The following is a 26,309-nucleotide window of genomic DNA, read 5'->3' as shown; positions in this document are numbered from 1 at the left end:
GGCCAAATCAGTGTTTCTCTTTGTAAGTTTTCCCTCTTAGGTATTTGCTCTTGTGGGAAGCTATGGGGACCCTCAATTCCATTTCCAAGCCACCCACCTTGTCTGGGTCCCCTCGTGCCCAACATTATGTAGTCATAGCACCCTACCATCCTGGAAAGATGGCAGACTGTGCGTAAGACAGCGATCTCTGAAGATGATGGCAAGGCTGAAAACCTCTTGCAAGGACAGCAGAGTCAGCATGGAAGTATTGCGCATGTTTCCTGAGTTTGAGATGAGACTCCTGAAAACACGCCTGGGGGCTGTCAGCACAGGGAAGCACGGAGCACTCGTTCCCAGCCACTTGATAGGTTACTGCACTGCCGGCTCCTGTACTCAACATTGTTTTAACAAGTTGTACGTGTGTGGGAGAGAGACAGTGTGGGGGCTCGGGGGTAGGTGCACACGTGTACAGGTGCCTGTGGAGGCCAGAGGCATTGGGTCCCCCGATATGAAGTTACAGGTAGTTGTGCGCTATCCGGTGTGGGTGCTTCGAACTGCACTCTGGTCCTTCGAAAGGATAGGAGGCGCTCCTGACTGCAGACCATCTCTCCAGGCTCCATACTCTCTTTTTTAAAAGCTCTGTTTCAGAGACATGGAGGGTGGTGGATAAGGGCAGCAGTGCAAGGACTCTGAGGCAGGGGCATGTCTTCTGTGATGGAGGCCTGCCAAAAAGTCACTGTAGCCAGAACAAAGCAAGCAGAGGAAGGAATGGGGAAGGAAGTTGGATGTGAGATAAGGCTAGCCCTGCAGGCTGCGGCCCTGGGAACCACTAGTCTCGTACTGTGTGAGACAAGGAGCTTCGGGTTCTGTAGGTAGAGGAGTTCGCCTGATTCACATGGGACTTGGTTCCGGTTATGAGGTCAGGAGTAGGATGTCTTTGGCAAGAACAAGGGCAGGAATCCATCCGATATCAACATTTGATTCAGGTGAGAAAAGGCACTGGTGGCTTAAAGCGGTTAGTGGCTGTGAAATGTCACTAGAGTGACATTAATCTGGATTAATTTTCAGTTTGTTGGCTTATTTGCTTGTTTGGTTTTTCCAGACAGGGTTTCTCTGTGTAGCTCTGGCTGTTCTGGAACTCACCGTATGGACTGGGCTAGCCTCAAACTCAGAGATCTGCCTGCCTCTGCCTCCAGAGTTCTGGGATGAAAGGTGTGTGCCACCGGCACCCATCTATAATCTTGAAGACATAAGGAAAAAAATTGTTAGCACACAGATCAGGTGCTCCCCACGGGCTGCTCAGGTGCTCCCCACAGGCAGATCAGACTTCAACCAATACCATATCAAAGGCAGGCACTGGTGAAGACAACTTCCAAATGCACAGGGAAAGTGTCCTGGAGGCATACCCGGTCAGCAGGGAACAGGGATGCAGAATAGCAGAGAGAGAGAATTCCAGAACTGAAAGCTACAGCAATGAGATTGAGTAACTCGGGCTGGGGAGACACCTCAGTCAGCACACAGCTTGCCTTGCAAGCACAAGAGCCCGAGTTTCATCCCAAGAAGCCTAGCCTGCTGTCTAGCCTACGTGAGGTCTAACACAGTGAGAGAGCTTAAAAAAGCAAAACAAAGACAAAAGATGGCTCCTGAGGAATGACACCCCAAAGCTATTCTCTGGCCTCCACATGCATACCCAAACGTGCATGTGCATCTTCACACACACACACACACACACACACACACACACACACACACACACACACACAGTCACCAGGCAAAGGCTGCCCCACAGTGGAGGACAAGGACAATGAGCAGCTGTAAGGGCATGGAGTTGCCATCCATGAAGACAGGAAGACTGAGAATGGGATGATCTTGGAAAATTTGGAAGTTTCCTGTCTGGACTCTAATCCTTTTATCTGAGCCCGAAATCCTGAAACTCTTTGAAGTAGCTTGGTAAGAGGCCATGTGGCTGCTTCCAGACCTGCCCCCTACAGAATGGAGCCCATGCCTCTCCTTTTGCTTAGAGACTAAGAAGCCTTCTGTTGGGCCTCCTTCTGCAGCCCCATCTCCACTCTGGCCACCAGATAGGCACTGCAAGCTGTCAAGCAGGATGTGCTTCCCCTACCCTTTGCTTTGCATGGTGGGACTTTCCCTTGAGTATTCTCAGACTCCCCTTAACTCCCATCAGGGTTGAAGTGTGGATTCTGACTGCTGAGTTAGGGGCGGGTCTTAGTAGTTACTTTGTGACAAAACCCCATGATCAAGGTAGCTCATGAAGAGGGCATTTTATTGGGCTTGTGGTTTCAGAGGGTTAGAGTCCGTGATGGCAGAACAAAGGCATGATGGGTAGAACAGCCATCTTTTTTTGTTGTTGTTGTTGTTTATTGAGATAAGGTATCTCTATGTCAGCAGTTCTCAACCTATGGGTCACGAGTCCATTGGCAAACCTCTATTTCCAAAAAATATTTACACTACAATTTATAACATTAACAAAATTACAGTTATGAAGTGGCAACAAAAATAATTTATGGTTGGGGATGGCCACAACACAAGGAACTATATATTAAAGGGTCAGAGCATTAGGAAGGTTGAGAACTACTACTCTATGTAACCTTGGTTGTGCCTGAACTCGCTATATGTAGACCGGGTCGGCCTTAAACTCAGAGAGATCCACCTGCCTCTACCTCCCCAGTGCTGGGTTTAAAGGTGGGTACCACCACACGTGGTTTGAGAGTTTACACGTTGATCCAAAAGCAGGAGGCAGGAAGAAAGGTAAGAGGATTGTCTCAAATCTTTAGTTTCAAAGTTTACCCACCCCATTCCCAGATGTACCTCCTCTAACGAAGCCACGCCTCCTAATCCTTCCCAAATATTTCCACCAACTGTGGACCAAGTATTCAAACAAAATCATATAGGGGCCCATTCCCAGTCAAACCATTACATTCTGCTCCCTGATCCCCATAGGCACATGGCCATATCACAATGTAAAATGCATTCAGTCCACCTCCAAGCTCCCATAGTCTACCATAGTCTCAACACTACTTAAAAGCAAATTACAGCCTTGTGGTGGGGGCACCAGCCTTTAATCCCAGAACTCAGGAGGCAGAGGCATGTGAATCTCTGAGTTCGAAGACAGCCTTTTCGAGGTCAGAGCTAGTTCCTGGACAGCCAGGGCTAATACAGAGAAAAATAACAAAAAAGCAAATTACATACTTTGAACATACAGTGGTATGGAATATACATTACCATTCTGAAACAGGAGGAACGGGATTTACCGGACCTTAGCAAAATCGAAACCCAGCAGAGCTAAATCTGAATCCTTTAGCTCCACATCTGGGGTCAGAGGGCTTAGATGTGGGGGAAGGGGAAACCCTTTCTGGTTTTTCCTGTCTGCAATGTACTTTTCTCTCTTGGGCTGGCACCACTCCCTCTGTGCAGCTAGCCACGTGGAGTGTAAACAGAACACAGGTAGGAAAAAGAATGCTCCGTGTTGGGCCACCTCAAACTCTAGAGTCAACTATTACAACCCGACCTAACTTAAGATGTTTCCAAACACTCACTGCCTATAAAAATGTGGGTTTCACAATTTTCCATGGCCTTCTGTATCCTCTGCTGTTTAGCTCCTGTCAGCCCACCTGCCGTTCTCCAGTTCATTAACCCAGAGTGTAGATCCTGCTGGTCATTGCTGTCACCAAATACCTGGACGAAGTAACTTAAAGGAGGGCGGTTTGAGTCTCAGAGCCAAGGAAAAGACCGTCCATCCTGGTGGGGAAGGGGAATGGTAGGAACATCTCAGCTGTCAGAGCTTCAGGCAGAGAGCTTGGGGTCAGACCCAGAGGTGGGAATTGCCTTCAAAGGCCTCTAAAGGCCTAGTTTTACCAGCAAACCCATCTAAAGATCCTGTAACCTAGAGAACAGGGCCATACGCTGGGGAATTCACAGGTTCCGCCTGTGGAGACATTTCAGACTCGACTCATGGCAGAAACTGCTTTATAAGAAAACTCCATTTTGGGTTGGGGATTTAGCTCAGTGGTAGAGCGCTTGCCTAGCAAGCGCAAGGCCCTGGGTTCGATCCCCAGCTCCGAAAAAAAAAGAAAAAAGAAAAAAAAAAAACTCCATTTCAATCTCCCCTACCCCTTACCATGCCACAAGCCATGTTCTACAGAGGTCCATGTTGGGGACCAGAGCCCCGGGCCTCAAGCACTGAAACGTATGTGGTGTTTGGGATAATTTGTTACACAGCATTATGTCTGCTCATGACTAATTGCTTCTTGTTCTTCCTGTCTTGGCTCAGACTACGCTCTTCTTCCTGGCAGCCTTCCCTAGCTTCCTAAGACATTTGATGTTTTAGTGTTCCTGTATCCTCTATGCCTTCTCTAGCAACACCACCTGGAGCTGCCTTAGAGAGCTACTCTACTTCCGACTTGGTGTATGTGCACAAGATGAGGCTGTGTACCCAGGGCCACCAGTACCTCTCCTCCTCTTCCTCCTCCTTCCCACTTCCTTTTCCTCCCCTCTCCCCCTCCCCTCATCTCCCATTTGTCCCCTCCTCTCCCCTTCTCTTCCTCTCCCCTGACATGGACAGTTCACATTAATTTGAAATGATTTTTACCACTTCCAGTTGGAAGAGTTCAAACACCCCCATGGCTTAGCCATGGGGGCCTCCTACCTGGGACCCCCAGCCCTCGGACTTTCTCTTACTCTGCACCTGACATTGGTACCCTGCCTAAGGTTCTGGCCCCCGCACCTTTACTGACCTCCTCCCAGGTTTCAGTTTCTTGAAATCAGAGCTATACCATGTTCATCTCCATATGTGGCACGTGTCTCGTGAAGAAGTGCCAGGGAATAGCTGTCTGTGTAAGGAATGAGTGAGCGCCTTCTGGCTGGTCAGAGGACTTCAGCAGAGCAAGAAACACATTTTCAGAGTCCTATTTTCTGAGATCTAAGTTCCTTTAAATCCTTACCGAGTTTGACAATGGGTTATTGTGTTTTAATCCTTCTTCATGGAGGCTAGTCTGAGCCAACCACACCTACAGAACAGGAACTAGTGTCTCACTACAGAAAACAAACCCAACCCAGATATTCCCTTCCTAAAACAATGAGCAGTGGTATTTCTGGCAGGAATGGGTAGAAGAGAGTGAGCATGTGGGGTCAAGGAAGCTTTTCCTTCAAGGACACTCGTTTTATGGGTTGGCTTAGTCAGCAAGCATTTAATGAGCACCTACTACATGCCAGGCATTTCCCTCTTCTCAGACAACTTGGAGAGGAGCACATTTGCTACCTGCTGTTGTGTCATGGATCAAAGCAAGTTTGGGGGCTTAAAGAATTGCTGTCCCATGAGAATCAACTGGGTTGCCTCTGGTCAGGGCATCTCAGAGGCCCGGTCAAGCTATCCCACAGGGCTGCCGTGTCCCGAGATGCAGCAGGAGCTGACCAGTCCCTGACCAATCACATGCACAGAGATAGAGGTTGTTGACTCAGTTGCAATCCATCACACGGTGTCCCTGGAGGGCAGCCTCACAACCAGGCAACTCCTTTCTCCACGCAACTGACCCAAGGGGTAGTGAGTTACTGTCTGAGACAGAAGTTGCTGTCTTTTGTGACATAATCTCAGAACCGACATCAATATGTGATATTTTGCTCATTTGGCACAAGCTAGTAAATCCAGCCCGTGCCCCAGGGGGAGGGGACGACCCAGGATCCTAGCACCTGAGGTCACAACCAGGGCAGCCTGAAGCTATCTTGCCACTGGTATAAGGACTTAATACCCTTAGCTTCAGACCTGGAGAAAGCCATTTAAGCAATGTCTCCAGGTCACCCAGCTAGAGACTTCTCTGACTCTAAAAGTGGTTTGTCCAGGCTGGTCGGTGTGAGGGAGGAAGGAGAATGCCAGTGTATGTTCCTTGATGGCAATATAGCTGATTAGCCACACTTCAGTGGCTTAAATGCGTGTTATAATACAGTTTCTAGGGGTCACGATTTAGGAGCAAGTTAGCTGGGGAATTCTGGCTTGGGCTCCCCTTAGAGCTAGAGCTAAAGTGCCGGCCAGGCTGCAGCTCTGGGGTTTGACCTGTATTCAGTAAGCATCCCGGTGGGCTCCCTCCCTTGGCTAGGAGGAGGAGCCCTCAGGTCTGCTGTGTGGACCCCTCTAAGAGAATGACAACTGACCATCCTTAGGGCATGGCGCTGGGACTTCCCCCAGAAGAGAGGCCTGTGATGCCTCTTGGAACCTAGATTCGCACCTACACTATCCTGTTGAGTTACACAGGCCAGACCTATTCACTATTCAAGAGGCTGGGGCTATTGGCAGATGAAGACCACTAGAGGCTGACCACCACAGGGTACCACAATATCAGCAGTTCCTAAATTTACCTGTTACCAGTTGCTGCCATGTTCAGAGAGGTCTAGAGCATTCCCACATCTTGGGGCACATGTCTGGTTTCTTCTATTCCATCCCCCGCAGTCTTCTGAGTGGATTAACAGGAGATCGACAGCCCACTTTGCTTCTAGACCTCAAAAATCCCACAGAGTCTCTTTGGTGACATGGCCAGTCCACTCCCATCCTCTCTGACCTCTGAGAAGACCATCTGACCATTCTGCTGTAGAAATGTGCCTCTGTATGCATGGAGTCTCTGGGTGGTTGTGGGACAGGATGGTGGCCTCCTTCAGGATGCTTCCACCCAAATTGGGGGTGCCGTTACTAGCTAGTTAATCCAATCCTGAGTCGTGTCAAGTTTTCCTAAGGAAAATCGTAGGACATTAGGTAATGGTGACTGGTGTATTCTCTGCGCAGTATTTAAGCACTCAAGTGATTTGGGCGGGACATGAGTGTTACCATTGAGTTCCAAGTGTTCAGCAATCCGAAACAACAGTTGTTCCAGTCAGATGGATGCTTATTTCCATCTAATAAAAACAGCGACTGAGTGATAAGACCTGGGTCCTTTGTGTCTTGTTGCTTTGTTCCGTGCGGTTTCCATTTCATGGTCCAAGAGAATGGCGCCCACGTTCTAGGCAGGCAGCTGGATAAAGCGGCACAGAGGGCATAGAACATACATCCAGTCTTCCTAAAGCCACCTTTTCCCTTCAGTTCAATAACTCAACTGCCCCGACATGCCTAGCTGCAAGGGAAGCTGTGGGATGCAAGTGTCTATGTGCCCATCTAAAAGTCGGGAGCCCTTTCTCTCTGTGTAAAAAATAACATCACCAGTCGGTCCTGTCTTTATTTACTGTGCTGGCCATTTGCCTTTGATCATGCCCAAGGACACGAGGTGCTTTGGGCGGTCTGTGCTAAAGTTGAGGATAGTCCCCAAGATGCCCAAAGAGCAGGTCTCTGGATCACCTTCTGGAAAGGGAATACATGAGATCAACTACCCACACCACACAACCTCTGTCTTGGGTTCATCTGCACCCAGTGGTTCCAGAAGGCACTGGGCTGCTTTTTCTTTCTGCTGCCCCCAGGCTCCAGAACAGGGTGAAACTTTCTCATTTCCCATAAGAGCATGGGGTGAGGGTGCTTGGTGGTTGAATGAATGAATGAATGAATGAGTGGCAGGGGGATGCAAGTTGTCAGAGGGAAGAGAAACTAGCCGTGCTCCATCACTGCAGCCCCTAGATCTTCTGCCCATTCCAACCCTTCAGGAGACTAAAGAGCTGTTTCCATCTGTTTTTATGTCAGGACACTGCCCCCATGTCCTGCCTTTTGATTTTGGGCACTACTTTTCCCTCTAAGTTGTTGTCTTAAATCACCACTTTGAAGAAGGCAGCAGCAGCAGAACCCAGGGAAGTTCAGAAGTCAGATTTCCCCTACATGGGTATTCTGTCTAATTGGCTTGTTCTTTGCTCCATTGCTCCCACTCAGCTCCCAGGCCTAGGAATGGTGCTACCCATGGACCACCCTACATCATCACTTAGGAACTAAGAAAACATCACATACAGGTCCTTAGGCTAACGTGGTGGAGTCAATTCTTCAACTGAGGTTTCCTCTTCCCAGGTATGTCAAGTTGACAACTAAGATCAGCCAATCACAAAAAGGCTAGAGTTCAGCCGCTTCCTCTTCTAGCCCAGCAAGTCGAGGGAGCTGTTTTCTGTACTTCAGTGTTTCTGAGAACAGAGGCTCCAGGGCAATTAGTGGTGCCATTTCTAACCATGCATACTCAGAGCCTCTGGCTAACCCTGCACGGATCTGACTTCAGGTGGGAAGATGCTCTTCGAATGGTTGACACCAACCCCAAATGCAAGATGATAAAAGCAGATAGTTAAGCCCAACCCTAACAGGTGGAGAAGCTCTCACTAGATGTCAGGCTGTTCACTAAAGCAGGGGCCTAACTGTCTCCTTTGATACCTATGAAAAGCTGAAAAGCCGGGGATTTGCAGTAATGCAGATAAGAGAAAGGGGTGGTGGCAGACCCCAGGAGCCAGATGGCTTTTCCTAAGAGGCAAGGGATAGATGGGAGGTGGGTGGACTTTCTCAATCCAGGGCTGCGATACCCATCCCCCAGCTTTAACCTTCACCCAGAGCTAGCACCAAGCAAGGACCCCCCCCCCCAATATGCAGCTTTCTCTCTGAGCTTCACAGCGCAATGGCTTTGCTTTAGAAGCACAAAACCCACAGCTAGAGACACAGGGATTTGCCCTGAGGCCCCACTTAGGCTAGGAAAAAAAAAGATCAGAGGCCAAACGGAACCAAAGCGTGAGTCTTGGAGACCTGGGCTTGGGTAGCATCCCACCTCTAGGGCCTCCCCATCCGGCTGGCCCTCGGGCCCCTTTAACCGGGCGGCGGAAGGGGCGGCCAGGGGAGGCGGCGGCGCCCAATGGGCTGCGCGGAGCGTCACTTCCCGGCGGCGGGAGGCGAGTGGCGAGTGGCGAGTGTCGGGCCGGCTGGCGGGGGCGGGGCGGCCGAGGAGGCGTTGGCAGCGGGCTCGGACCCACGCGGCGCTGCGGCCCGCCTGGCCTGCAACGCTCCCACCGGCTCGGCGGCACGATGCCCTTTGACTTCAGGAGGTGAGTGAGGCCCCGGGCCCGAGGCCCTCTGCAGCCGGCGACGACCCCCGTTACGTGCAAACGCGACCCCGGTGCACGGTGCAGGCCTCGGCAGGCCCTAGGGGCCCGCGGCCTTCCTCGGGGCTCGAGCCCTACCCCCACCCCTCGTGCAGCCCAGGCAAAGCCCAAGCACTCTCATTGCACAGCGCGGGGTCCCCAGCTTGCCCCTGACATCTTGCATTCCCCTCCCCCAACCTAGGAACCAAATCTCCTCGCAAACTACCAAATATAAGGAGCTCGGGCATCCTGGGGCTTTCTCCCCAGTCTTCCCTAGTGGACCCTGTCCCGGATGACAGGTGGGGCCCGCACGCCTGGCTTTGCCCGGTGGGATCTCAGGACTGCAGCCCCATTCAGTCTGGCAGCAGCTGGAGAAGCTTAGTCCTTCAGAGCCTGAGAATCCTCTCCCTACCAGATGTGGAGGCCTGCCCCCCAAGTCGTGGGGACAGTGCGGGTAGAGAACGTTAGGATCTTGAGGTTCTGCAGAGGGGCCAGCCTGTCTGCAGGCACTACAGTGGGCGTCTTTGTAGGGCTCTTTGCCTCCTGGAACACCATTGTACAGGGCCAGGCCTTCTGGAAGCCTGCCTGGGAAGGGCCTCCCCATCAGACATTCCCTCGAGATAAGAAGCTCTGAGATGCCCTGGGCTGGTGGGATGCTTTGGAGAAATAGGATTAGAATCCCGGCTGTGCTTTTCCACACAGCTGCTTAGTGTGTCCTCAATGTTAGAAACACAGGCTTGGGGTGCAGCCCCTCACTGCTCAGCTGGCTGAGCCCAGCAGGTGTCCGGGCACACTCAAAATATCGGTTTCGCCTCTTGCAAATTGGTACTAAAAATAAGGTCCCCACCTGAAAGATGGGGATCCTACAGCACCCCTGGCCCAGTCTCCACAGCCTGGAACTGGGAAGTAGGGCATCCATGAATGAGGGGCTCTGCGAGTGCTCTCCACAACCAGAAAACAGGTCTTCCTCCATCTGCCACAGTTTCCCTCCTCCTCCCCCTCTCACTGGTGTGTAGAACAGAGTGACAGTCAATCTAAAAGGGCCCAAGGTTCAGATCACGCTGTAGCTTATGGGCAGCCTGGGTTCCAGGCCTAGAGAGGACTATGGTCTCAGACCTCTTAACCAGCCAAAGTGGTTTCTAGCTCATTCTGGGCACTGGTACCATCCGGCAAACCAAGTTCCTGCCCACTTGAGGCAGTTCCATACCTGGGCTCAGACAAAAGCATATGGACACATGGCAGCTTTGAACCCATGGAGCTCCGTGCTGGCGTTCAGGAGCAAACCACATTACCACAGTGTGTCCACACAGAGAGAGAGGCAGTGGGCACATCCAGGTCCCCCAAACCTCCCAGGGCTGACTGTAAAGGTTCCTGACCCTCCTCTGTCCCCAAATGGTCCTGCAAGTCCTAGGGATTTTAAGTTTGTTAACAAAAATCACTGCTGTGGTTACTTAGTCTTGTCAGCCCTGTCCCCTGTCTGCAGGCTGGGCAGATCTGGGTTCCAGTTGGAAGTTTGGGGACTGGGAGTAGGAGAGATGGGAAAAAAAAAATGGAAAACAGCTAGAGGCAGCTTTAGTCTTGGCAAGGCCTGCTTGCCACCAGCTGGTTTAAGGAGCACACAGCTCAGCTCTGGGTTGCTACTGCCCTGGGGCCTTCTGGATGTGTCTCAGGTCCTGAGTGACCCAGTGCCACGGGATCCTCACCAATGCCAGTTGAGAAAGTCCTTGCTCGAAGTCCCTTGTGCAGGGTGAACCGTGTGCCCAGCACATGTGTTCTCTCTCAGACTTTGACATAACAGCTCCAGGACTCACTGAAGGAGGGCCCCACCATTCTACAGACCTTTCGCACATACAGAGCCACTCATCGGCTTGCATAGCGTTGTACCCGGTGTTTAGCCACCTGCCACTGTACTATCATTAGGGGATGGGTGGCAGAGAAGTGTGCATGTGTGCATTGGGGGGGTGTCACATGACTGGGTTTTGAGACTATCCACTGGACAAGCAAACGTGACATCCATCCCTTTGTTGCCGAAGAGAGTGAGCGAGTGAATCTTCCTTTTAAACCATGAGGAGGGAGACTCCTCTGGCCGAAGTCCTTTGCGTGTATATAGATAAAGCTGAAATCAGAGTTTGGTCCCTTGGCACTAAAGCCTTAGCTCTAGGGCACAAGGGGGATCTTGGAGGGCCACCACCCTGTCAAATCTTTTAGTAGTGGGGAGCACAGGGGGCATGCAGTGATTAGAACACCCCTATTTCCCACCAGTTCAAGACCAAGGGGAAACCAGCTTCTTATCTTGGGTGTGTTTTCCCGACCATGACATGGGTGTGACCGGCATCCTCACCTGAGACCAGGTGGCGTGCGGGACACAGCAAGCACCACCATGATCGTGTCTGTTCACTGAAGCTGCTCTGTCATTCGCGAATTATTATTCACGAATTATTGTGCGTCTTCACTTCCCTTTCATCAGTATCTGACCTCCCAAGGGCCAGGGCTTATATCCAGTTTTTATGTGGTCGTGTCTGCAGCACGTAGACTGGTGCTTGATCAGAGGTTCCCCTTGAGCACAACACACCTCTCTAGTTTGTCCAGTGCAGTGGCATATGCCAATTGCTGGTGGAGAATTCTGCATCCCTGTGTCCCGTCTTTGGTGCTCGAAGGGGAGCCCAGGGCCTTGTGCATGCTAAGCAAGCGCTCCACCACTGAGCTGTATCCCAGGGCCCTCTTATCCTTGAATTGGCCCTTTCTGAGTTTTTAGGGGTTAAGGAAGGAGGCTGAGCCTTAAATGATTATTGTGTTTGCTTTGTTCCCGTTGAACGGTTGTACTGATACTGATCATTAAACTTACAGAACTGGCTTTGTAACCTAGGTCCGGGGGGTGTTGTCCCCAGTTCCGGCTGACTAGTGGCACATGCTACCTGTCACTCCAGAGGCTTTGACAGCCCTCCCTCCCCTGGAGCCTGAGCTCCTCCTTCAGGAAAGAGGCAATGGCCAGCTCTGCCACGTGGCAGTCCGCTGTGTTGAAACCCCATGATCTGAGAGTGGTGCGCCCCTCCCCTGGCTAGCTGTGCGCTCACTTCAAGGAGGGATGGAAACGGGAGCTACTTCACTCAGAGGGCCACCTGTGGGGCGAGAGAGCTGTCCTGCTTTGCAGGGCCCAGGGATCCAATTCAGATGCTGATTCGTGGGACCTAGTACAAAAATGCAAGTTCAGTTCTGTCAGAAAGGGTAGAGTTTCAGTATGGAGACCTCTTTGAACAGGTGGTCCTGTGTGACAGCACCGATCATTTGCCTGTGGTGTTAGCCCCATCGTGACTTGGTTTGACCTCCTTCACTGCTTACTCTAGCTTTCTAAAGGTCTCCTCCCCTCAGGGTACTTGAGCGGACCTTGCAAAGGTCTCTCTCTCTCTCTCTCTCTCTCTCTCTCTCTCTCTCTCTCTCTGTATGTATGTATGTATGTGTGTTTCCCTCTTTCATGTTTGCAGTGCTAGGAATGGAAGCCAGGGCCTTGCACATGATAGGCAAGTGTTCTACCCCTGAGCCACCTCACCTCCCAGTGTGGCCCTCTTGAAGTTGGCTCGAGATTTTCTGCACCCTGCTTTCAGTCTCTAAATGAGTAACATCGATCTGAGAATCGTGTCTGGTTTCCTTAGTGCCTTCCCCAGCGGGCACTGCAGAAAACTAAAGTCCCTTACTCCCTGTGGTAGGCTGAGCTGACCAACCACGGAGGCTCTGATGGTTCACTGTCAACTGAGGGAACAGCATGAATGCCTCCATGTCTACCTCCGCATTCCAGGAAGAGTCAGGCCGATGGGTCCGCATACTTCATGGCATGTTTATAAAAATATTACGGGAAATTTAGACTGGAGGTGGAATGACCTGCAAAACCCAGGGGTTTGAGTTTATTGAGCTTGTATTAGTGCTGGGCACTGTTGAGCGGCACGGCTGGAGTCTCACAGGGGTGATTTGTTCAACCCTTTCTCACACACACACACACACACACACACACACACACACACACACACAGAGAGAGAGACAGAGAGAGAGAGAGACAGAGAGAGAGAGAGAGGCCCCGAAGACCTTAGTCATCCCACCTCAGTGAGCAGGTATTGAGGGCGACTGCAGGAGCTGGCACAACACTGCTGTTCACTTGTAGAGTAGCTCCTCTGCCCTGCAGGCAGGAAGTGCTCTCTTTCCTGGTCCCTAAATTCAGAGAGAAGCAAAACCTCCTGTGAGGATGCATCTCCTTCCTCCTCAATAATCCTGACCCAGCGTGCTCCACATGAATCTTCAGACTGTCCGCAGTCACTCCATCCCTTCCTGTCTTCCCCTTTTCTTCTCTTCCTCTCTCTAATAATTGATTCCAGAATCTTCTAAAAATTCTTGCCAAAGTCCCCATCCCAAATGTAAATGTAACTTTTATTCGCCAGATGTAATTGTCGTCTTGGAAGCTTACCGATAGAATAAACTCACCCTTTCTAGTTTGTTTGTTTGTTTGTCTTTCTGAACTCTGGCTGGCTATTTCAGCTCAGCTGTTTAGGCCCAAACTGACTGATTCAGACTGGCTTCTCTCGGCTTCTGACTGAATTGCTCGGTTTGGCTTTAAGCTAGCTCTGGCGATCTGTTCTAATCTTCTGGGTCCTTCTCATTCTCTGGCTAGTAACTGTGTTCACGTGCTTGCCTGGAGCAGTCCCTCCTCTCAGGCCGTTTGGATTTCCTGACTCTGGTGAGGAAGGCATTTTGCCTGAGGCTTGCCTTGCACCTCTGAATCAGTGAGCCAGCACCTGGTTGCTCGTGGGCATTGCTTGAAATCAGAACAGAGCTAGCTCGGGTCTGTGCTAAAGCCTTCCAGTGATTGGAGGAGCCCCGACAGGCAACCCTGGGGAGTAGAGTTCTGGCCCTACCTGGCCCTCCTGTTTGACCTTAAGTAGTCTGGTTTTCTACTTCTACAGTAGCCAATAAAGAGAGTCAGTCTCGGAGTGTCTGTCTGTCTCGTGTGTGTGTGTGTGTGTATGTGTGTATGTATATATGTATCTGTGTCTATGTCTGCTGGGCATTATATACAGGGCTAGGCTGGTATTCTCCCACTGAGCTATATGGTCACCCTTATTATTCTGAGATAGGACTTGCTAAGTCGTCCGTACTGGCCTGGGATTTGAGATCCTCCTGCCTCAGCTCCCCAAGTGGTAGGTTTGCAGGTGTGTGCCGCCTGTCCTTTCTGTTAATATCTTTGCTCCTGAAACTGAAATCTGAAGACCGGCCGCGTCACAGCAAGCCTGGAGGCATACAGGGTCTCTCTATGCCCATCCCGACTCTGCATCTGTGCTTTGACAACCCTTGGTGATGAGAGCCAGGCCGACTTCTCCAGAGCCCTCCTCCCCCGTGCCACCGATTGGACCTCATAGCTCTTCCAGCCTGTGTTCTCCCCTGATGCTTGACTGCCGTGCTGAAGCATCTGTGAGGTGCTCCACGGAAGGAACCAGGGTCCCGGTTCAGCCCAGTCGGTGCCGGTGCCGGATGTGCTGTCTTAGGAGCCGTGCTGTTGAGGGTCTGGCACCATTTCTCAGAATACAATTTGGGCAGCCCGGCCCTAATTGATCTTTGAAGGAAGGGGTAATTAGCCTAATCATCTGTTGTCAGCTTGAGCTTGTAGGTCTATTAACCTAATTACATCGGTTATATATGTGGGAAGAGTACAGGATAGGTAGCCCTCCGGCACTCCCGAGTGCTTGTTCTGAAAGTTCATGGTCCACGGGGAAAGCAGGGGAAAGCAGGGGAAAGCAGGGGAAAGCAGGGGAAAGCAGGGGAAAGCAGGGGAAAGCAGGAAGAAGCTCTACCAAAGTCACCTCGCGCACAGAGGCTGCTGTACTTATCTTGTTTCACAGCCATGGAGATCGACACCCCCACCCCCCAGAAATTTTAGATCTCAAAGTAGGTCTTTCAAGGAGGCCCTTGGGACCGAGCACATCCAGGTGGCACAGGCTCCCTGTCCAGGAACACCAGCCGTCCTCCAGGAGCCTGCCTGAAACCTAGCTGGACAGGAAGCAAGGACTATCTGAAGGTTCGTCCAAACAGTGGGAACCCTGCCCGAGATGAGAAGCCTGGCAGTAGCCAAACTTGTAACGAACTCACAGGCCTTATGTGTATGCATGCAGTTTTGTGCTTACGGTTGCAGCACCACCTAACCCAATTTTAAAAATGCACAGAGGTCCTTAATATACGGCTCTCAAAGAACAGGAGGGTGGTTAGTGGGGGTCTGAGAAGTTCCGCATCGGCCCTGGGAAATGAAAACCGAGACAGTTCTAGCTGCTCCTCACCCCTGGCTGCTACATCGGGTGCCCGCCTGCCCGCCTGCCCACTTGCTGCTCTGGAATCCCAGCAGCTCCTGCAGCCTCCCTTCTTGCTGCCATTCGAACAAGAGTCTTGGAAGTGATGCCGGTGTTTCTCACACGCTGAGCCAGTCACGCACATCACCGACAACCAGACAACCACGCTAGTCCTGTGAGACAGACGCAGGCAATAGTGCTTCACTGTCTCTGCCTTACTTGCCTCTGTAATTACCACGCAGTAAAATCGACTCTTTTCTGGTGACTTCCAATGGAATAGAAGACCTGCTTATGAAGTCATAACCACCATGTGGATGAAGAACAGATCCGGAACCCTAGCAAACTCACTGTTACTTTATAGTCCAGTGGTGTTAATTTGAGTTTGAAAATGCAGATAGAATACCCAAGATCTGCCCTCCTGAGAGACTTGACAGCATTGTTAGCTGTGGGCACATGTCTGCAGCAGGTCTCCAGAAGGTAACCACAGTGTAACTGAAGCTGTCAATTGAATAGCTCCATCCGTCCCCTCCCTGGTCCGTGGCAACCATCACTCATTTCTCTGAGCTTGCCCATTTTTGAGAGTTTATGGAAAGAAGTCACTCTGTATTTGCCCTGTGGCTGACTCCCAGCATTTAACATTAAATCTTTCTACATGGCATCCTTTTTTAGTGCTGCATAGTACTCCTCTGTGTACTCGCACCACCTTCTTATGTGCTCATCTTTCAGGGGACCATGAAGTTGTTCCCACAGCTTGGCTGTTGTGCTCAATCCTCAGTGAGATGTGCAGACTCTCACAGAACAGATATGTGCAGAATCATGAGATTCTGACTTAAACTTATGGGGAGTGATAGATGCCAAGTTATGAGGTTGCTGGTTCTAGTGGTCTGTTTTTAGTTCCCATGGTGTTTATGCCATTGTTAGTCCCAGCAACCTGACTCCTTGCCCTCCCCAGCCTTTAGCACCTTTTGTCTTTGGATGACATCATGCAAGGAGATGTGAGGTGAAACTCCAGGATTCATGTGGTATTTCCTTTCACACCCTCCGGGCACTTGTTTGTAACTGTGAACTTTTCCATTCACGCCACTCTGTTCCCTAAAAAATGACTCTGAGATTTTTTTTTATATGAATAAATGCCTAAGCTAATAGCCTTGAGTCTTTTCCTGACTAGCTCATAACCTAAATCCCTTTATTCTATTCTAAGTTCTGCCAGGTCACTGTGACCATTGTCCTCTGTCTTGTCCTCTGAATCTTCTCTTGGCATGACTGTCCCTCTCCCAGAACCCCCTCCTCCTACTGGATGTCCCGCCCTCTAATCCTGCCTCAGCTCATTGGCCAATCAGCTTTATATTGATAGTTGAATCTTCCATACAGTGCACAAGAGATTATCCCCACACCTGTTTGCCTCCAGCCCACTACTCAGACCTTTGAGCTGGGGTTGCACGTGCTTTGGCTGTGGGGTTGAAGGATTCCCCGTATGTTTAGATATTGTCTCCCCGTCAGATCTTGAGGTTGGAGAACATTTTCTCCCATTACCTAGGATCTCTTTTCTTTCCAGTAACTGTTTCGTCTGCTGATTCTAGTTTTAGAATAGAAGTTGGGGCCCAGGGCTGGGAAGTAACTGGCCAGGCTCACAGCTACTGAGTTGTGTGCAAGACTAGAATACCAGAGCCCAGTGCCTCACTGCAAGGATGTGCTGCGTTTCCAGATACCTTGAGTGCCCTGGTTCTCATGAGTCCTGGGGAGGCCTTGTCTGCTTCACTTCACACCAGAAGCTGTTAGTGCGTAGGAATTAGCTAAGTCGTCCCCAGAGAGCTTTTGGAGTCCTGGTGTTGCTTGGCCCGCTCTGATGTTGCGCTGGGCCCCAGAGTCCATTCACGGTATACGGTGTCTGCAGATCTCCCAGGAATGTGACACAGAGTTTGGACCAGGATACTCTTCTCTATTGCAGATGCCCCAGAGGATGACTGGCTGCTCTGAGCTGCTCCAAGATCAGCCCTTCCCATGGGGCGGGTCTCTTGTGATGGCTCTCTCTCCTCATCGTTCAGTAGCTGGGGTACCCTCAACAACTGCAGGCTTTAGTGTTTCTCTTGTAGATTAGGGTGCCCCTTCATTGCAGGGATTTGGTGAGGACTGGCTTAGCATCTATTTATTCTCCTGGGAACAGTAGACCACAGTGGTGCAAGCGGGCACATGGCGCGTGACCGTGGGAAGCAAGGTCCTGTCTCGGCAAGGCCAGTGATACACACTTGAGACTCCTGTGACAGGTGGGATCTGGAATCCCCTTTGCAGCAACTGTAGCTGACATCAGTGTGTTCCCCTGAGAGGAAGTATCACACTGAGATAATCCAAGAGCTGGCTGTGGCTAGCCGGAAAGTTGTGCCCGTGTGCAAAGGTGGCTTCAGTGTGTCTGTGTAGCCCTCACCTTGTAAGATCCCCAGATTCCTTCATCTTTCATGAGATGGCTAGCCGTGCACAGTCCCGTGTCCCACTTTCTGGCCACTGTGACCAGCATGTGCTCACTGGATGAACAAGGACTTTGAGCAGAGCCCCTGGAACTCTTGGCCTGTGGCCACAGGGGTACGTCAGGGTTCTGTTCCCGTGTGCTGGTCTAGATGAGGGCTGAGGCTGGCTCTTGAGCTCCCCTCTGAGCAGCACAGAAGGTTGTAGCCAAGGCTAGCCAGCCCTCTCCTGAGGGGTATACCCTTCCTCCACTTTGAGTACCATCAGTGTAGAGGCAGGGAGAAACTTTGTCCCTGCCGGCTTGAGAAAGGACTGTGGTTAAGATACCACAGGTGACGCAGCTGAGGTGCCCGTCTGTGACGTGAGAGCTGGCTTTTTCAGCGTCTCCGTACTCTGGAAGGTGTGTTATCGCTTTATTTTCTTGGGGTGACCCCACAGAAACCCCGATGCTGGTTGTTATCTTCTTGGTCGTGTTTATGGTTTGTTGCTATGGAAGCTGGGTGACGGGGGAGTGGTAGGCCAATGGTGAAGCTTGACTATTTCTTATCACTGTGGGCATCTTTGGGTAGGAAGTTACCATTGAGCATGTGCAATGGAGCTGCAGAGAAGACAGGACTTCCTGTGTGGGCTTGCAGAGTGCCTTCTAGAGGCTGAAGCAGCCAGGTGTGGGGAGTTCACTGGTCTCTAGGGCCTACTGTGTGCCAAGTGTTCTGGGATCTGAGCCGAGGACAAGCCCCGGTGTCTGACCCCTCGGACTTGATTTTAGTCCTGACATTTTATTTCTCGTTTTAAAAAACTAAGTGAACTTTCAATTTTTTTAAAATAGTTTTTAAAGATTTATTTTATTTATTCCAAAATAAATCCCACGTATGTAAGTACACTGTTGCTGTCTTCAGACACACCTGAAGGGGACATCGGATCCCATTATGGATGGTTGTGAGCCACCATGTGGTTGCTGGGATTTGAACTCAGGACCTCTGGAAGAGCAGTTAGCGCCCTTAACCGCTGAGCCATCTCTCCAGCCCGTGAACTTTCAATTTTGAACTAAGGTTAGGTTTTCAAGAAGTCACAGATAAGGCAGAGCTGACCACTGTCGCTGCGGTGCACACTGCCCATTGCCACATGGGTCGTTCCAGCTCGGGAAGTGACAATGGCATGGGGCCAGTGTCCCTTCAGTGTTCAGTCTCCCATGCAGGCGTCCACGTGCCTTCATGCTGCGACTCCTGTCCCCGCTGGCTGAGGCCATTGCACAAGCCTTGGCTTTCATGACCTTGGCTGCCTCGAGAGCTCTCCAGGGGCCGTGCAACATATTTCCCTCCCAAGGCCTGCTGACCTTTCTCACCAGTAGACTGGGTTGTGCAGCAGGCTTTTCTGGGTCACCCTGTCAGGACACCAGAGCCGCACGACATGCATTCTGACCTTTCACCCCTGCCCTGCCCTTCTACCTTGCGGCTAATAGACATTCTGTCGGGAAGAGGAGCTCCAGTGCCAGGTCGCCCCCTCTGAGTCACATGGCAGCGGCCCCACAGCAGTGGGCAGCTGGATTACTTCCTAGCTGTGCAGATATGATGGCACAGGTGAGGGGGTTGTGAGACACAGGCTCAGTTAGGACCTAACTTCCTCTCATCACAAGTCTGCAGGCTGGGCAGTACTACCAGGGCTTAGAGTGGGGAGGAGCCAGTAACAAGGGTATTGGAACCAAGACTGGAGAAACCAGGAATGGCGACTCTGGGCCTGCGGTCTGAGCACTTGCAAGGCTGAGTCAGGAGGATTGCTCTAGGTATGAGGTCAGCGCGGGCTATAGAGTAAGGCTCTGGCTCAAAACAAAGCAATCTGTAGCTGGGTCTTTGATTTAGCATTGGAAAGTGGTGTAAGGAGCATTTGAGACCTCAGCTCTTACAGAAAAACACCACCTTGAGGCATCACCGTGTGGGGACCCAGCGTCCTTCACGTGACTCTCTGGGAGCAAATTACCTCTGTCTTATCTTAAGCCGTAGCCACCACAAAGAACAGCCGTAACCTGGTGCAGCAAAGCCCCATACATGGGACGCCCTGAGTTTCTTCGTCTGAACTTCCCCAGGTGTGCTCACCGCACTGTCTGCTTTGTGTTTTCAGACTCAGCCTTCCCACCCAGCCCTGCCCCGCCTGGGGAACCACTACCCTCTATGGATATTAGGTTCCCCCAGCTACAGTTTGCTTCACTTCACCTAGCACGTCCTCCGTCTGGGTCTATTCTGGCCCTGTGCGGGATCTCTCTCTCTCTCTTTTTTCAGGGCTGAATAATACTCCACCAGCGGTGGTTGCTCCATGTTGCCGCATCTGTCACTGGTGCTGCAGTCGGGCTAGCTCTCTGGGATTTCATTTCCTTTGGGTTTGCACAGAGAAGAGTTTGCTGGGCCTGTGCTTGGTCTATTTTTGATTCCCTGTTTATCATAATGGCTGCGCCAGCCTGCACCCCCGACCCAGCTGTGTACAATCATTCTCCAAACTCTTCCCCAGCCTACACTTGCTGCAGTTTCGGTTCGATGGCCGCCATGCGAATGGCCGTGCGGGGGCATTGAGGACCATTTTGGTTTGCATCGACTCGACAGTTCATGGGCGCCAAACACCTTTTCGTTGTTTTCTTGGCCATCTCGCTCTGTTTTGAAAATGTGTGTACCTCAGATGCCCACCTGCCTGCTTGTCTGCCCTTTAAACCTTGGGTATTAACTCTAATCAGATACACAGTTCACGGGGCTGGAGAGATGGCTCAGCGGTTAAGAGCACTGACTGCACTTCCTGAGGTCCTGAGTTCAAATCCCAGCAACCACATGGTGGCTCGCAACCATCTGCAACACAATCTGATTCCCTCTTCTGGTGTGTCTGAGGAGAGTGACAGGATACTCACTTATATAAAATAAATAAAATCTTAAAAAAAAAAAAGAGATACACAGTTCGCAAATGTTCCTCCCTGGTTATCAGCTACCTTTTCATTTTTCTCTTCTTTGCTGTAAAGATACTCTGAGTTCGCTGTAGTCTTCTCCCTGTGTTTATTCTCTGTGACCTATTATCTTGTTTATTTGTCACTCTTGTAGCCTGATCTGATGGCACACTGGTCAATAAGCCATATTCTGCCAGGCGCTGGTGGTGCACACTTTCAAGCCCAGCACCCAGGAGGCAGAGGCAGGAGGATTTTTATGAATTTAAGGCCAGCTTGGTCTACAGAGAGAGTTCCAGGACAGCCAGGACTACATCGAGAAACCCTGACTTAAGCCTCTCTTATCTCCACGCCCCGCCCCCCAAAAAGTCATATTCCAAGCTAGTGATTTCTTCCAGGAGTTTTGCGGTTTCTGGCTTTAGATTTAGGTCTTATGGTTTGTTTTTCTTTAATTCACATCAGGATGATTTTCACATGTAGAAGAAGACAGGCACACTGTCTTACCCTTTTACACATGTGCAGGTTTCCCACCACCATTTACTGAAGGGATTACCGACATCCCTTGTGTCCTTTCGCTGCCCTTGTCAAGGTGAGTTGACCAGGTGTGATTGGTCTTCTGCCCCCGAGGCCTGCGCGTTGGTTTTTATGTTGGAATCATTCTAATCTCATTACTATGGCTTTGAAGTATAGTTTTCTATCATGGAGTAGATGTCTCCATCCCTGTTGTAGCTGTCTGGAGTATGTTGTGACTTCATACAAGTCTTAGACGCTCTTCTGATTTCTGTGCAGTCTCAGGGTACGTGTTACGACATCATGCCATCTGTGGTTAGAGGTGCCTTTGCTGCCCAATGTGAATGCCTTTTATTTCCTACCCGGTGCGTCCGCTGGTCCTGAGTGGCGGCAGTGTAGCTGGGTCTCATGGGAAAGCTGTGCTTCTGCATGGATCCTGTCAGCTGTTGAGTTTTCATAGATGACTCTCATGTGGGAGACCTTTCCCTCCCTCTGGGGCGGCTGCTGTCCCAAGCTTGCTCTGCATCAGGATTCTGAGGGTCCACTCTGTTGCTGTAATGCTTCCCCATCAGCTGCCATGGCAGAGCAGCCTGGCAGACCAGGGGTGAAGTGCCTGCCTCTTGGCCTCTCATATGCGTGCCGAGGATCTTTATGCTGCCTGCGTCCACCGTGTATACCGGCCCGTTACTTTCCTGTGGTTCCTCTGGCTAGGTATTAGGGTGACATCCACCTCATAAAAAGGTTTGTTAGGAATGAGTGCGCCCAGCCTTCTTCCTTTTTGGACGAGCTGAAATCCTGGCATCGGTTGGTTCTTTTTACAGAGACTTTAGCTTTGAAGCTGTCTGTGGGCCTTTTCTTCATCGGGAGGTTTATTTATTTAATCCAGTTTCAGTATCTTTTATTTCTGGATTCTTACTAAAGACAGGGTGGCAGGCTTGTTGGAGGGCCTCCTGAGGGCTAGGAGGTAGTGTTGGGCTCCAAGGGCAGCATCTCTCCACCTCTGCCGCCAGGTTCAAGTACCTCCTCCTCCAGAAAGCCTTCCTCCCCGATCCTCCAGGGTGCTCAGCGTTCCTCCCCAACCCTGTGCCTTCCCAACCACATTGGCCTTCCCATCTCCCCAGCTCTGTGCATGTATCTCATAGGCCCTGCCACTTTCTCACTAGTGGGCTTCCAAGGCCGAGGCAGTGGCAGGCTTGTGCTGTCCTTAGTAGGACCTGGCCTAGAGCCTTGCACACAATCAGGTGGTGGCCTCCAGGTGATGGGCTCAGCAGAGGCATGGGGACATTACAGTGCCAGCCATCTGCTTTAGGTCCCAGTGTATCTGCACCTCTCTCAGCCTCAGTGACTGCTCTCAGGACTGCCGTGAGTATGGGGCGAGCTCTGTAATGTCTTAACACAGGGCCTGACTCCCTTGAGTGGTCATAACCTGTCCATTTCACGGGAAGCACCAGCACACCGGGCTGCTGGAGAGGACGGGCCAAGGGCAGACCCTCAGAGATGCGGCCTTTGCTGTCTGTCAGCTTCTTCTGGATGGGACTCAAGAAGCTTGGTGTCTTCATGCCACACAAGCTTGTTTCTTCCCCTTTAAGTCCCAGCAGAGTGGACGCTCTGCCTTCGTGGATTCCCGGAGACCAGGTCCACTCATTCAGAATATATGGGAAGTAGCCTGCAGGGTAGGTCAGGGTGCCACTGTCCCCTGAGGGTAGGGAAGTGAGACCTGGCCATGTGCCCTGGAAGAGAAAAGATGCTGTCATCTCTGTCACCATGACCCCAGTCAGGGTTGTCCACCTCTTCCTTCCTGCCATCTTCATTATTTTGGGCACATTCTTCAACAGATGTGTTACTTATAATGTTTTTCTTCTTCTTCTTCTTCTTCTTCTTCTTCTTCTTCTTCTTCTTCTTCTTCTTCTTCTTCTTCTTCTTCTTCTTCTTCTCCTCCTTCTCTTCTCCTTCCTCTTCCTCTTCCTCCTCCTTCTCCTCCTCCTCCCCCCCCCCTCCTCCTCCCCTCCTCCTCTTCTTCCCTCCCTCCCTGCTTTGCTTGTCTTTGGAGTAATAATGTTTCTTTAAGTCAGTGTTTGAAATTAACACTTTGACGGAGGACAGGTGACTTTACACGTCATCAGAGCAGAGTTGCAGAGTCACCTGCGCAGACACCGTCCCAGCTGCAGCAGGGTTTGGCGCCTGCCGAATCCGCTCTGTTTAAGAGGATCCAGTGACCCTCCTCAGTCACTGGGTTTACTCCAAGACGCCCCAGTGCACACCCGAGCTGGCAGAGTACCATAACCCACATGCCCTGCTTTCCTACTCATACGCATCTCTGATAGCTTAATTCATAAATTAGAGCCAGGAACTAAGAATAGAATAATGGTAATTGGGCACCGCACCGGAAGGACGTTACTGAGCACAGACTCTTGTGAATCTTCTACACAGTCGGTCTGATAACTCAAGGAACAACTGATGCACTTGTCTCATAGGGCAGGGGTCTAGGCTCCTCCCATGCTCTCAACTCCCTGCCTCTGGGGTCTGTCTACCCCATGTTAGAACATCACCAGGCTGTCCATCGAAAGCCCACTCACTGCTGGCCTGGCCAGAGGCACTGGGATTCCCACTGTGGGTAAGAGGTGAGTGTGGAGTGCCCGCCTTCCCTCTCCTTCCCTCCCTTCATTGGGGCTTCTGAGAAGCTAGGACTGCTTCCCCATCAGCCGTTCCAGCAGGCAGGAGGATGGATGAGTGGGTGTTTTCCACGCAAGTCCTGAAAAAGGAAGGAGCAGGTGGTGCTAAGAGAGAGCCAACGGTGACGGTGACGCGGTTTGCTAGGCCTCTTCCTCAGATGCGCTCTCCCTGGCAGCCTCCGTGGGCTGCTTTGGGCTGTCTGGCGCCCCTTCCCTCCTCTCCCCCACCTTGCCTGGCGCTGGAGACCACTGCACTGTTACTTGGACAATGGTCCGCTTTTCGGTGCAGCTGACCCTCGCCTGCCCTAGTGGAGAGCGAACCTGAGCACACAGCCGTGCCCACCTACTTACGGGGACCTGGGCTCTGCACCTCCAGCCCTGTAGGTGTAGAAGGGAAGGGGGAAGGAGGAAAAGCTGGCAACCTCCATGACTGAACCCCGCGGCCCCCCACTGTGAGGGCCGCCTCCCTCCCTCATCAGGGATCTATTGGGTACTTTATGGTCTCTCTACTTAGACCAGATTCCTCAATTACTCCTAAGGTGTAAACATGGGGCCCCCCTGAGGAATAGAGGAGCCAGTTACTCAGGCCCTCACTCTACCTTCAGTCCCCAGGCTCCCTTTGAAATGTCCCACGAGTCCCCAGAGTCTGAATAAGGGAAGTCAGGAAGGAGACGACCCCTCACTTTCCACACACACAGCCCTACTTGAGGTTGGGGCTTCCTTGTAACAGGAGGAAACAGAGGCTCAGAGACGTCAGAAGCTTGGCCCAGAGCCACACAGCTGGTAAAGCCGTAGAGCCAAGCCGTAAGGCAATGCTCTGTGAACCCCAGCTTTGGGCTAGACCCCCTGACCTAGAAGTCCCTGTTGCCGGGTTGGGAACTCAGTAGTTGCATTAGTAATCCCGCAGCTGCCGGAGGCTGTGCTGCCCCCGGAGGGTCTGCTCCAATTGACCTGGGAATCTACATCTTTCCCAACTCACTGTGGATGTTCTTGGTGCCTGGAGTTAGGAGCCCTGAGCTGGGACCGCCAACCTTTCTGTCCTCAGACTCAAAAGCAGCCAGTGGGACTTGAGAGTTTCCAAAGGCCTTCAGAGGCAATATGGGGTCTTCACAGAGGACGACATTGAGGCCCCAGGGGAGCGTGAGTGGCAGTTTGGAGTCACATAGCTGGAAAGAGTGGTCACAGAAGCACAGCTTTTCCTCCAGCAGATGACGTAGGAGGATGACATAGCTTTGTTGCTGAGTGCTCAGTGCCACTGTTTCCTGAGCCGTGTATCAGAACATGGCTTTATGCCGGCCACCTCTGCCCAGCCGTGATCTAGGGAAGTGTCGACACAGACTGAAGGGGAGCACTGTGGTCAGCGGCTGATATGTGTACCTCAAGTCAGGCTGGGGGCGCCATGTGCTGGCTGCTAGGGGTTTGCTCTTGGGTGCTAACAACAACCCAATCTCAGAGGTAAGGACATTGAGGCTCAGGTAACTTGTCCCAGGTGACAAAGCCAGCAAGCGGTAGAGCTGAGAGTCTCCCCCAGAGCCCATGGTAAGTAGAAGCACCCACTTGCGGATGCTTAGGAGTCCTAAGTCCTCAGACCCCCCAGTGACAGGCTGTAGGTTGTGACTCCTCTGTTTCAGGAAGATGGAAGGGAACAGCACGGTGACAGCAGTGACATCATCCAGTGCGCATGGAGTTGCTGGTAACAGGGTCACCTGTCGCTGTGCTTGGGTCTCCCTCTAAGCCAGTGTAGGCTGAAGATGCCTCTTTGCCGTTTCCTTGACTGAGGAGGCTGGGTGGAGACTTGCCACGCACAGCTCCTGCACTGGTGGGAATCAGCCAGTACGGGAGCCTGAGACGGGGCGCGCCGAGCCAGCTCTTTGTTTTGGAGTGGGGGAGCTAAGTTCTTGTCCAGATTCATCAGCGAACTGGTGGCAGCTCTGTCCTTCCACACCTGCAAAACTAGGTCAAACTGGAGGCCAAGTGGTTTGTCACATATGAGTTAACCCTGAGTCAGGGAAGGTGTAAGAAAGTTTGCCACCTGTGCCAGGTCCCTCACCGTTGGGGCCACAGTGCACGTCAGTCACCTCTGCCTGCTCCCCCACGCCCTGAGCGTGATGAGTCAGCCATCCAGGATTCTGTGCTGAGATAGCTGGGCAGAAAGCTTGGAGAGATAGGGGTGGGGAGAACCCAGGGCTTCTCGTGGGCCTGGGTCCCATCTCAGCACCCCACTTGCAGTGTCTCCGTGGGCCCCTCACTATACTCTGAACAGGTTTCCTGGGCTGCAGGAAGGGCTGTTCGCAGAGTGCAGAAGCCGGCTGAGCTTTGCCCTCCTGTGGCTTCTAAGTCAAAGTCAGGATTGTTATATCTTCTTGTGAAACTTCCAACCATGCAGGATGCAAACCAGGGACCCCGGGCTTATAT

General features: G+C 51.6%; 1 protein-coding gene across 1 annotated transcript in view; it reads left to right on the top strand.

Annotated features, from left to right (window-relative positions):
• Positions 1–26,309, top strand: part of Ergic1 (endoplasmic reticulum-golgi intermediate compartment 1) — a 115,011-nt gene that overhangs the window by 9,964 nt on the left and 78,738 nt on the right. Inside the window, exon 2 of the mRNA XM_032912675.1 lies at positions 8,709–8,976. Within this exon, the coding sequence (XP_032768566.1) occupies positions 8,709–8,976 (268 nt within the window). The remainder of the gene's footprint in view (positions 1–8,708; positions 8,977–26,309) is intronic.

Source organism: Rattus rattus, chromosome 9 (genome assembly GCF_011064425.1).
Source record: "Rattus rattus isolate New Zealand chromosome 9, Rrattus_CSIRO_v1, whole genome shotgun sequence".
Taxonomy (NCBI): Eukaryota; Metazoa; Chordata; class Mammalia; order Rodentia; family Muridae; genus Rattus; species Rattus rattus.
This window is presented reverse-complemented; position numbering and strand designations above follow the sequence as displayed.